The sequence below is a fragment of the Martes martes genome (genome assembly GCF_963455335.1).
Source record: "Martes martes genome assembly, chromosome: 10".
NCBI lineage: Eukaryota > Metazoa > Chordata > Mammalia > Carnivora > Mustelidae > Martes > Martes martes.
The window spans coordinates 19,164,137-19,177,373 of NC_137898.1; the positions used below are offsets into that span (position 1 = coordinate 19,164,137).

The 13,237-nt window shown below is 38.7% G+C and overlaps 1 protein-coding gene across 1 annotated transcript in view; it reads left to right on the forward strand.

Annotated features, from left to right (window-relative positions):
* CKAP5 (cytoskeleton associated protein 5) overlaps positions 1-13,237 on the forward strand; it is a 102,666-nt gene that overhangs the window by 63,627 nt on the left and 25,802 nt on the right. The window contains exons 17-26 of the mRNA XM_080817662.1: positions 753-938; positions 1,407-1,501; positions 3,373-3,430; positions 3,518-3,643; positions 4,842-4,981; positions 5,136-5,310; positions 6,097-6,210; positions 7,265-7,393; positions 12,528-12,722; positions 13,092-13,227. Coding sequence (XP_080673788.1) covers positions 753-938; positions 1,407-1,501; positions 3,373-3,430; positions 3,518-3,643; positions 4,842-4,981; positions 5,136-5,310; positions 6,097-6,210; positions 7,265-7,393; positions 12,528-12,722; positions 13,092-13,227 — 1,354 coding nt within the window. The remainder of the gene's footprint in view (positions 1-752; positions 939-1,406; positions 1,502-3,372; positions 3,431-3,517; positions 3,644-4,841; positions 4,982-5,135; positions 5,311-6,096; positions 6,211-7,264; positions 7,394-12,527; positions 12,723-13,091; positions 13,228-13,237) is intronic.

Sequence of the window (13,237 nt, forward strand, 5' to 3'; positions counted from 1 at the left end):
GGTGTCCCTGTGTGATCATATTTTTAATTCTCTTGGGTATGTACCTAGAAGTGAAATTGCTGGGTCATATGGTAACTATGTTTAACTTTTCGAAAAACTGCCGAACTGTTTTCCAACATGGCTTTACCATCTTATGTTCGTACTAATAGTACAAGAGAATTCTAATTTCTGTACATCCTCACCAGCTCCTGTTATTTAAATGTTCAAATGGCAGAGAGAGAAATATTGAAGGCCAAAGGGGTCCCAAGAGCCATACATCTGCCGCCATCACATTAACACCTTTAAATGGTTTTCATATCTTTTTCATTCTTCCACTTAGAAATCTACAAGTTCTTTAAATCTCTCAAGTTCTGTTGTGTGTATGTGTCCATGAGGGTTATAGTTTTTTATGGGCAATGCTAGTGGGAACTCTGAGTGATGCAGTTAGTTTGGTCATTTATTATGTATTTCAGGATGAGTATTCAGTACTATATAACAGGATAAAAATTATTTTGCTTCTTTGTTTAAACTTGTCATTTTTAAGGGCATCTGTATGGCTTAGTAGAGCATGAGGCTCTTGATCTCAGGGTTTTGAGTTTGAGCCCATGTTGGATGTAGAGATTACTTTAAAAATAAATAAATAAATAAGGTGGTCATTTTTAGTTTGGTCATGTTCTCAGTTGTCCCTGTGTTACACCTTCAGGCTGCTATAAAAATAAGTAAATCAATGTTTTTGGCTTACTCATAACTTTACAATGCTTATCCTTGTTCAGGTGATGCAGATGAAGCTTCACATAGTTGCTTTGATTGCCCAGAAGGGGAATTTTTCCAAAACCTCAGCTCAGATTGTTTTGGATGGCCTTGTGGACAAGATTGGAGATGTGAAATGTGGGAACAATGCAAAAGAAGCTATGACAGCAATAGCCGAAGCTTGCATGTTGCCGTGGACAGCCGAACAGGTTAGTGACAGAGCTCTCTCCCCAGCTTTTCCTGGCTTTTCCCACATTTTAATTTAAAGTTACTAATTAAACTGTAGGTCTTTTCTTCCCAAGTCAAACCATTTTTTATATCCTGCATTTTTATCTTTACCTCTAATAATATACTATTGCCTGATAATTAGAATTTATCTTGGCCAAGAGTGTTCTATTAAAAGATGAGAGTGGTTTTCTCTTAAGACATTATAATTCAGAGTGATAACTAATGAAAAGTTGTAAAGTCCCGAGTGCTTTTAATACTACTGTCACTTACCTCATTTTCTTGTGTAAGTTGAATATTTCATTCCTAATGCATTCTTGCAGTTCTGTCAAGGTTGGAAAAACCATGCTTCATCCACTGCTACCTGTATGGCATACCATATTTCTTTGAGAAATATAAGAAAAAAAACACATGCTTATTTTTGGTGTTTTTTTTCCCTCTTTTTGCTTCAGGTTATGTCAATGGCTTTCTCACAGAAGAATCCCAAGAATCAATCAGAAACTCTGAATTGGCTATCAAATGCAATCAAAGAATTTGGTTTTTCTGGGTAAGTCAGAAAGAAATCAGGTACAAAATAATTAAATATTGTGCCTATCTCTAACTGCTGATTCTGTTTGTTGTAGCCATCTCTGCTATTTCTGAAACACCAGAGCTGGGTCATCTAATTTATATAAAACAAACCTTTTTTTCTCTAAAGTCTATATTGGCTCATACTCCTTCATTTTCATGACCACTAACATTAGAGCGCTCTAAGTAATTTTTTTCCCTTAAGTGTTAATAATTGTCCCTCAGAAAAGCTACTTCCAAGGATTTCTAGTTAAATACATTTGGAAATTACTGCATATAATCACATTTATTTAGAGAGCTTTTGTGCATGTTGGTGAATTAACGTCTCTCATGGTCATTCAACAGAGAAGCTTGCCTAACTTTTTTTATTAACCCACTGTTTCCCAAACTTGTTTGCATATTGAACACATTTATTTATTTAACAAAATTTTACAGAGCTTACTTTATGCCAGGCACTTTTTTTTTTTTTTAAGATTTTATTTATTTCCAGGCATTCTGGTTCTAAGAGAAAATACTGTAACTGCTATACAGTTGCCTTTCTCTGTGCCATGCTGTTTTTTTATACTTTACTTCTCAATGTCTTACAAAATAGGTTTCTAGGGGTGCCTGGGTGACTCAGTCAGTTAGGCATCTGACTTCAGTTCAGGTCATGATCCTGGGGTCCTGGGATTGAGTTCTGCATTGGGCTTCTCACTCATCTGAGAGTGTACTTGTCCCTTCGCCCCTCACCCTGCTTGTACTTTCTCTCCTTCCCTGTTTCTCTCCAATAAATAAAATCTTTAAACACACACACACACCCCAAAAAACCAAAATAGTTTTCTACATTCTACCAAACAAGGAAATACTACTCAGAAGTTATCATTCAAGTGATGTTCAACCAAATACACAATTACTTGGGGGCACCTGGGTGGCTCGGTCAGTTCAACATCCAACTCTTGGTCTCAGGTCATGATCTCAAGGTTGTGAGATCAAACCCTGTGTTGGGCTCCGTGCTCAGTGGGAAGTCTGCTTGAGATTGTCTCTCACTCTCTCCCTCTGCCCCTCCCCGACTCATGCACATGCTTTCTCTCTCTGTCTCTGAAATAAAAGAAAAAAAAATCTTAAGAATAAACAAAAATAGCAAGGAGTGATTGTTCTTCAATAAGTAGTAGAGGGGAATAAGTTGGGGGGAGTGGGAGAAGATAAGATGGGAGAAAGAACTGGGCCAGGTCACATTGGGCCTCAGCGTTTTGAGTAAGTTGGAAACCATTAGATGGTTTTAAGGAGAGAGTAATAGTATCATTTGGACTGTAGTCAGAATAAATGGTGAGGATCAAAAAGACTGATTAGTAAGCTATTGGAATAATCCTGTCAAGAAAATTCAGTGGCTTGGACATAGTTTGTGGAGATGGAAGTATTAGGACTCAGAATGTATTTGAAAGATCTGAACAGGATACTGAGTGTAGGAGAAAGAGGAGTCAAGGATGGCCTGAGCAAGTGGAAGAATAATGTGGCTCTTGACTGAGGCAGGGAAGACTATGGAAAGAACAACATTTGGGTTTGGGATGTGGACAGTCAAGGGTTTTGGTCTTGACAGATATGGGACATCTGTACATTCAAATGGAAGTGTTATAAAGGCTGTATGGATATATGAATCTAGAATTCAGAAGAGAGGTCACCACTGGGATTTAGGAGTAATGAGCATATAGACAGTGTTTAATGTTCCCTGTAGGTGAGTGGAGAGAGAGAACAGGTGAGAGACTGGGGGACATAGCCAAAGGGAGCCAGTCCTAGAGTCTGGCTTTATAAAACTCTTGAGTATTTTGAGGGTTTCATTTATTTGTTTTTAATTCTAAATGTTATTTCTTTCAGGTTGAATGTGAAAGCTTTCATTAGCAATGTGAAGACAGCTCTTGCTGCAACAAACCCAGTGAGTACATACCGCAATGTAGGAACGTTGCAGCCATCTTTGTGGTTCTGTTCTCATGTGCAAAGTTCTTTTTGTTCTGTCTGCCAGGCTGTGAGGACTTCGGCCATCACCCTGCTTGGTGTGATGTATCTGTATGTTGGTCCCTCTTTACGAATGTTCTTTGAGGATGAGAAGCCTGCCCTTCTATCCCAGATAGATGCAGAATTTGAGAAGGTAAAGATTCCAAACATGATACAATCCATTGGTAGACTTGAGAATGTTCATATTAGATAAGTTTAAGCTTTTAACCCTTAAGAATGAAGGATACATATGTATTTGCTTTTATACATATAAAGTATCCCTTGGAAGAATTCTTAAGAAATTAATGGCTTTGTCTATGAGGAGGACAGCTGAATAGCTATGGTATAGGAGGGAAGATTTTCCTCTTTTTGTCTCTTGTACCTTTGAAATATCAAACATTTTGAATGTATTGCCTGTTCAGAAAGCATATCAACATTTAAACATTTTAAATTGGGTTTTTTGGTTGGTTATTTATTTATTTATGTATTTAAAAGATTTTATTTATTTATTTCACAGACAGAGATCACAAGTAGGCAGAGAGGCAGGCAGAGAGAGAGCGGGGAGCAGGCTCCCAGCCTAGCAGAGAGCCCGATGCGGGGCTCGATCCCAGGACCCCGGGATCATGACCTGAGCCGAAGGCAGAAGCTTTAACCCATTGAGCCACCCAGGCACCCCTAAATTGTTTTAAATAAAAAAAGAAACTTGGCCTTCCTTGAATAAACTTTCTAATCAGAATTGCTGGGTTTGGACAGACTTGCTCTGTATTTCTTGGGCATCCAAGTTAAGAGACAGCTTCATGATTGAAAGGTCTGATTCTAGTAGATTTGTATAAAAATGCCTTTTGCCATATACTCTCAAATTTGGGATCTAAGTAGAAATTAAAATATGTACTGTTTAGGGGCCCTTGGGTGGGTCAGTCAGTTAAGTGTCTGACTCTTGATTTTGATTCAAGTCATGATCTTAGGGTTATGAGATCAAGCTCTGTGTCAGGTTCTGTGCTGGGTGTGGAGCCTGATTAAGATACTCTCTATCCCTCTGCTATGTATCCCCTTTCTATATATATATATATATATATATATATATATATATATATATATATATAGTTTTGGGGGGTGAATATTAAGTAGTATAAAAGTATAGGAATATTAAGTAGTATTGTGAATTGTGAATTTTAAGTAGTATTGTGAATATTAAGTAGTATAAAAGTGAATTTTAAGTAGTATAAAAATATAGGAATTGTAACTATTAAGTAGTATGAAAGTATAGGAAAGTTTGACATAGGCCTGTTCTCTAACTTGTTTGCTCTCATACCATTCAAGTTCATTAGCCTCGCTGATTTGTTTGTGTGTAGATGCAAGGACAGAGCCCACCTGCTCCAACCAGGGGGATTTCCAAACACAGCATAAGTGGTACAGATGAAGGAGAAGATGGAGATGAACCAGATGAGGTGGGCACTGATGTTGTGGATCTTTTGCCAAGGACAGAAATCAGGTAGGTTTGTTGCAAGTGGTTTATTGGATTTTTGTCTGTTTGTTTTGTTAGTGAATTCTTAATGGTACCTTCTCTTCCTCAGTCAAGAGTACTTCTGTGACATCATTATTTCTTTAGGATTCTGGAATTAAGATTCTCTCTTTTGCTTTCTCAGTGATAAAATCACTTCAGAGTTGGTGTCTAAGATTGGTGACAAGAACTGGAAGATCAGGAAAGAAGGCTTAGATGAAGTGGCAGCTATTATCAATGAAGCAAAATTTATCCAGCCGAATATAGGTGAACTGCCAACTGCCTTGAAAGGCCGACTTAATGATTCAAATAAAATCTTGGTATGTAGAACATATGCCTATTCTTTTGCTCTCCCTCCCCTCTTCCCTGCAGGAAGTTCCTTTTTAATAATCTTCACCTACAAAAAAAAATGAGTGGTCACTTCATTTGCTTTGAACTGGAAATCCTTTAATTTCTTAAGTGTGCCTCAAGATCAGTTGGTAGATGGAGGTTTATTAATCAGATTTTCATGAATCTCAGATTTGCTTTTTATAGAACTCTAATATTAAATATCCTTATATAAAACTGTTATGTACATTATTTTTAAATATGGGTTTTTATGTCAGGATTTTCTTAAACTAGCCTTTACCTTACTTTATTATAAAGCACTATCCTTTCTGGTCTAAAATTCTAATACTCCAGGGACGCCTGGGTGGCTCAGTTGGTTGGGCAGCTGCCTTTGGCTCAGGTCATGATCCCAGCGTCCTGGGATCGAGTCCCACATCGGGCTCCTTGCTTGGCGGGGAGCCTGCTTCTCCCTCTGCCTCTGCTTGTGCTCGTGCTTTCTCTCTCTCCCTCTCTCTCTCTGACAAATAAATAAATAAAATCTTTAAAAAATAAAATAAAATAAAATAAAATTCTAATACTCCAGTGTTGTGAACTAATGATAAAAGGAGCAGCCACTGTCTGTAAATTATTCATAAGCTAATTACAGTAGCATCATAACAAACTGACTACCCTGTCTTTCAAGTAGGCCTTAAACTTCCTAGTACATTGACTACTTAGCAGCCAACTTGGAAAACAGCTTGCTCCTGGTTTCATCAAGTATTGGCTCTTTTCCCACTCAGGTGCAGCAGACGTTGAATATCCTCCAGCAATTGGCAGTAGCCATGGGCCCAAACATCAAGCAGCATGTGAAGAACTTAGGTATCCCTATCATCACAGTGCTTGGAGACAGCAAGGTAAACCTGACTCCTGACCACAACTCCCTTCTGGAATAGGCCAGCCACATTCTTGGGCTAAGAACAGTTCTTACGTGTGTGTGTAAGAGTACACATAAACAGCCTATAAACTTTGTAGGGAAGAGAACATTAGCAGGAAAATAATAAACATCTTTACCTCCCAGGCAGTATGAGGATGAACAGTTATGTCACTAGCCTTGCGACCCTTAGATAAGTTATTTATCTTCTTTGAGGTTCAGTTTCTTTATTTGTGAAATTTCATTCTTATAGAACTAAAATAAGAATCTGTACATACGGTACCTGTTACTATCTCATATAGTATGCACTCAAAAAATGTCTGCTGTTATGATTATGTCATCATTGTTCTATGTACTGTTATGAAGAGTGAATATGTTTATGAATTTGGGGGTCATGTATTTACTTTCTTCCTTGTTCTCCTGAACTTCTGGAGCAGGATCTTCTAGTACTTTAGTTTCACAGTCCAGGAATCAAAAGTTGCAAGCCTCTTATATTTAGCCCAAGATTGAATATTTAAATGTGTCTTTATTTTTGAGCAATTCATTTAGTGTGAGGAATTGGGGTATTTTAACATTTTTCATGTTAATAAGACCTCATTCTATGAATGCAAATTAATATGAAAACATAAGTGTTCAGGCAAATTGTTAGTAATTTAGGTCTAACTTTTAGTTAGGAGTCCTCTCCTATAGAGTTACATTCTCTATAGATAACCATGGACATAATAGCCTCCAGAGTTTCAGAAAATAAAACCTCCAAGTTTATTCCCCTTACATGATACTTTATGCCCACGTCACTGTTTTTGCCTAATTTAACTGAGTAGAGGATCTTACAATTGGAGTTTTATGTTTCTCCTTTACTTTGGATTTTTAGTACAATCATAGAACTAGATTCTGTGTCAGAGAAGTTGATTCTAAGTATGTTCATGTGGACCTTAAAGAAACCTCTGTCGTTCATGTTCCCAAAGTAAGAAACTTTTTCACTCCCTAACTCCAAACCGTAAGTGATGCTATCTTTACTAATTCTTTCTTCCATTTAGAACAATGTTCGGGCAGCTGCCTTAGCAACTGTGAATGCTTGGGCAGAACAGACAGGCATGAAGGAATGGCTGGAGGGAGAAGATCTTTCTGAAGAGCTCAAAAAGGAAAATCCTTTCTTGAGGCAAGAGGTAAGTACTACAAATATGTGCTTTACTCATGACTTTGACCTTCTTAGAGGTGTGGACCTACCTAATAAATATGCTTGTATGGACAGAATGAGTTTCATTATGAAACAATTAATAAAATGAAACCAAATTCCTGAAGATTTATACTCCGTACATCTTTTCTCCCCCCTTTCATACACTTTTTTAACAATTAATTTTTTTTTTAAGATTTCTTTATTTGAGAGAGGGAGAACACATGCACACATGAGTGAGGGAAGGAGCAGAGGGTGAGGGAGAGACTCCTCAAGCAGACTTCCGCTGAGCAAGGAACCAGAGTTGGGGCTTGACCCCAGGACCCTGAGATCATGACGTGAACAGAAATCAGGAGTCAGTTGCTCAACCAAGTGAGCCACCCAAATGCCCATTAACAGTAAAAATTTTTTAAAGGACTAGCCTTTCTGTGAAATCTTGTTTCTTGAACTCTGAAATGGTAAAATAAAAGGTTTTAATCCGATCATAAAAATAGAATTCAGCATTCAAAAATCCATCAGTATAATTCTTCATACCAGCAGACTAAAGAAGAAAAATCATATAATTGTGTCAGTTGACACAAAAAAGGATTTGAGAAAATCCAGCGTCTTTTCATGACAAAAACTCTGAGCAAGTCAGAAATAGAAGAGAATTACTTCAGCTTAATAAAGACCACCAGGGCACCTGAGTAGCTCCGTGGGTTAAGCCTCTGCCTTCGGCTCAGGTCATGATCTCAGGGTCCTGGGGTCAAGCCCCAACTCTGGCTCCTCATCTCTCTGCTCAGTGGGGAGCCTGCTTCCCCACCCCCCTTCTGCCTGCCTCTCTGCCTACTTGTGATCTCTGTCTCTGTCAAATAAATAAATAATATCTTTAAAAAAAAAAAAAAAAGACCACCTACAGGGCACCTGGGCGGCTTAGTTGTTAAGCATCTGCCTTCAGCTCAGGTCATGATCCCAGGGTCCTGGAATCAAGGCCCACATCAGGCTCCCTGCTTGGCAGGGAGTTTGCTTCTCCCTCTCCTACTTCCCCTGCTTATGTTCCCTCTCTTGCTGTGTCTTTCTCTGTCAAATAAATAATAAATAAAATCTTTTTAAATTTTTTTTAAAAATAAATAAATTAAAAGAGACAACCTACAAAAAACCTCTATAGATAATGTCATACTTACATTTAGCGTGGTGAAAGACTGGATGCGTTCATCCTAGGTTGGGAGCAATGTCCGTTTTCACCACTATTAGTTAGCATAATATGGGAAGTTCTAGTCCCTGCAGTAAGGCAAGAAAAAGATACGAAAAACAGTTTGGAAAAAGAAAAGTAAAACTATCCCTAATGGCCAGTAACATGGCTGTCTACATAGAAAATCCCAAGGAATCTACAAGTAAACTCCTAGAACTAATAAATGAGTTCAGTAAGATTGCAGGATACAAAATTAACACACAAAATCAATCACATTTCTTTATAATACAGTGAACATATGGAAACAAATAAACAAAACAATTTACAATTACGCCAAAGAAAATGAAATCCTTAGATGTACACTTAGCAAAAAATATAGAATATGTATATTAAAAATTACAGAATGCTGATAAAAGAGTCCAAGGAAGACCCAGAGAGTTGGAGAGACATGCCGTGGTTGTTGATAGGAAGACTCAATGTAGTAGAGATGTCAGCTCTCCCCAAATTGATCTATAGGTTTAGTGTAATTCCCATCAAAATTGCAGCAAGTTTTTTTGTAGACAAAGGCAGGCTTATTCTAAGATTTATATTCTAGCTAAAACAGTCCTGACAAAGAAGAAAAACGTGGAAATAATCACTCTACCCTCTATTAAGACTTAGATATTGCTAACATAATCAGGAAACTTACATGGGATTGGGAGGCGGAGGACAGACCCAGGTTAGTGGAACTGAAGAGAAACCCGGAAATAGACCCACGCAAATATGATCAACTGGTTTTTGACAAAATTACCAAAATAATTTAGTGTTGGAAGGCTAGCCTTTGCAACAAACGACTCTAGAGCCTTAGACATCTGTAGATAAAACACTAAACCTCAACCTAAACCTTCCATCCTATTCAAACATTAACTCAAAATGGATCATGAACTAAATGTAGACTATAAAATTATAGAACTTTTATTTTACTTATTTTTTCACGGTGGGGTTTGAACTCATGATCCTGAGATCAAGACCTAAGCTGAAATCAAGAGTTGGACGCTTAACCAACTGAGCCGCCCAGGTGCCCCAAAACTATAGAACTTTTAAAGATAATATCGGTGAAAAACTTCAGGACATAGAAATTCTTCAGGCAAAGAATTCTTAGACTTGACACCAAAACTACAATCCCTTTGATGGAAAAGATTGATAAATTGGACCTCATAAAAATTAAGAACTTTTGCTCTGCAAAAGACCATGTGAAAATGAGGAAAGGCAGCTACACCACAGGAGAAAGTATTTGCTAACTCAGTATCTGGTAAACATTATATAAAATTTGTAAAGAATTCTCGGGACGCCTGGGTGGCTCAGTTGGTTAAGTGTCTGCCTTTGGCTTAAGTCATTATCCCGGGGTCCTGGGATCCAGTCCCGCATTGGGCTCCTTGCTCAGCAGGGAACCTGCTTCTCCCCCTGCTTGCCTCTCCCTCTGCCTGCTGCTCCCCACTGCTTGTGTTCTCTCTCTCTCTGACAAATAAATAAGTAAAATCTTAAAAAAAAAAAAAAAGAATTTTCAAAACCATAAAAAAAAAAATGGGCAAAAGATGGGGCACCCAGCTGGATCAGTTGGTGGGTGGAGCATACGACTCTTGATCTCAGGGTCATGAGTTTGGAGTTCCATCTTAGGCATAGAGCCTACTTTAAAAAAAAAAAATGGGCAAAAGACATGAACAGATGTTTCACTGAAGAGGATATGCAGGTGGCAAATAAGCCCGTAGACATTGTTCAGTATGATTAGCCATATAGGAAATGCAAATTAAAACTACAGTGACACATTACTCTACAGCTATCAGAATTACTGGAATAAAAAAAATAATTTTAACACCAAATGCTGGCAAGGAGGTAGAGAAATTTGAACACTCTGCTGGAGGAAATATAAAATGGTACAGCCACTCTAAGAAAGAGTTTGGCAGTTTCTTAAATAACTAAACATGTACAGGGAGTCTGGGTGGCTCAGCCAGTGTCCAACTCTTGATTTTGGCTCAGGTCATAATCTCAACGCCATGAGACTGAGGTCCCTGTCAAGTTCTGGGCTCAGTGGGCAGTCTGTTTGGGATTCTCTCTCTCTCCCTGCCACCCCCCGCCCCCGCCCGTCTCTCCCCTCCTTTCCCTCTGCTCTCTCACTCACATGCGCATGCCCTCTCTCTTTCTAAAGTAAATAAATCTTTTTTTTTTTTTTAAGATTTTTTATTCATTTGACAGACAGGGACCACAAGCAGGCAGAGAGGCAGGCAGGGAGGGAGGAGGGAAGCAGGCTTCCCGCTGAGCAGAGAACCCGACGCGGGGCTCGATCCCAGGACCCTGGGATCATGACCCGAGCTGAAGGCAGAGGCTTTAGCCCACTGAGCCACCCAGCCACCCCATAAATCTTTTTTTATAAACCCCCAAACTGAACTTATAATTACTATATGACCCAGCAATTGTGATCTTGTGCATTTATTCCATAAAAATGGAAATTTCTGTCTGCAAAAGAATCTATACACAAATGTTCATAGCAGCTTCATTCATGATAGCCAAAAAGTGGAAACAGCCCAAATATCCTTCATATGTCCATATGGTAATACTATTTAGGATTAAAAGATTCACTGATAACGAGCAACAATTGAGATAAATCTCCAAGAAATTATGTTGAGTGGCAAAACCCAGCTCCAAACAATTATATACCATATGATTCCATTTGTGGAGTATGTTTAAAATGATAACATTTTAGGGGTTCCTGGGTGGCTCAGTCATTAAATGTCTGCCTTCGGCTCAGATCATGATCCCAGGGTCCTGGAGTCGAGCCCCACATCAGGCTCCCTGCTCCGCTGGGAGCCTGTTTCTCCCTCTTCCACTCCCCCTGCTTGTGTTCCCTCTCTCACTGTCTCTCTTTCTGTCAAATAAATAAATAAAATCTTTTTGAAAAAATAAAATGACAAAATTTTAGAAATGGAGAACAGATTAATAGTTATCAGGGATTGGAATGGGATAAGGGAGATTCCTGTGGTTATAGAGGAGGCAATATGAGGGTTCCTTGCAATGGAACTGTTTAAAATCTTAACTGTGGTGTCAGATTTAGTAACATATATGTGATAAAATCGTAGAACTAAATATAGGCACAGACACAAATGAGAACGGCAAAGCTGGGCAGTCTGAACAGGATCAGTGGATTATATCAATGTCAGTATCCTGGTTGTGATACTATAGTATAATTTTATAAAGTGCTACTGTTAGAGGAAACGGAGTGCATGGGATCTCTGTATTATTTCCTATAACTTCATGTGACTACAGTTATCTCAATTAAAACTTCAATTAAGGGTGCCTGGGTAGCTCACCTGGTTGAGCAACTGCCTTCGGCTCAGGTCATGATCCTGGCATCCCAGGTTCGAGTCCCACATCAGGCTCCCAGCTCAATGGGAGGTCTGCTTCTCCCTCTGATGTTCTCCCCTCTTATGCGCTCTCTCACTCTCTCTCTCTCTCAAATAAATAAAAATCTTTTAAAAACTTCAATTAAAAAATAAATACAGGTATGAATTATTTGGGAGGAATAGAGAAAAACTGTCAATATGGGGCTGAAAACAGAAGTCCTGGCAGAATTTGTCCTCTCCTGGTTAAATAAATGTTCTACATCTTCTCTAGCTGAGTAATTCTTAGAATTTTTTTTAAAAGATAAGGGAAAGATTTTCATCTGTAAAATGCATTAAAAACTATTAAAGCTTTGTAGTTTAATACTCAAGTGTGGTCCAAAGAACCATGTCCTTATCTTAAAGAAAATAGTCATCTTTGCATATATCATTTAAATATAGCATTGTTCTTGAACAGTGAAAATTACTGATTTTATATTGGAAAGTTGTAGTGTTTGGTACTGATGCAATCATTAAGCCTAAGATTGTAAGTAATAATTTTCCACTTTAAGTGTGTAACCAGTCTTTATTTCTTTTGGCAGCTTCTGGGCTGGCTGGCTGAGAAACTCCCGACTCTTCGTTCCACTCCCACAGACCTTATCCTTTGTGTTCCTCATCTCTACTCGTGCCTAGAGGATCGCAATGGAGATGTGCGGAAGAAGGCCCAAGATGCCTTGCCATTCTTCATGATGCATTTGGGATATGAGAAAATGGCCAAGGCTACTGGGAAATTAAAGGTACTACTTCTTGTGGTTGCTGCTGTTAAAAGCCATTAGAAAAATACTGAACATGAGTATATAGAGGCAAGAGATCATATTACCTCCTGGGAGTCTCACTTGAAATCCCAGTGAAAGCAAAAATATGTTGAACTCCCAAGAACTTGACTCTGCAGGGGCAAAAGTTGTGACCTTCTAGAATGGTAGTTAATTTAGTATGACTTCATAATGTGTGTTACTTCTCTTGCACTGTGTGCCGCCTCCCTTACTTCATAGGTATTTCAAAACTGGGTGCTCAGTGATGTGTTTAACAGCAGCTCTGTTAGTAAGCATAGTATGAGTGTATCATGTATGTAGCATCTCACTTCGCCTGTTATGTTGTCTCCCTAGCCAACTTCTAAAGATCAGGTATTGGCCATGCTAGAGAAAGCCAAAGCTAACATGCCAGCCAAGCCTGCTGCATCTGCTAAAGCAACTTCCAAACCAATGGGAGGGTCAGCTCCAGCCAAATTCCAGCCAGCTTCAGGTAACTCTGT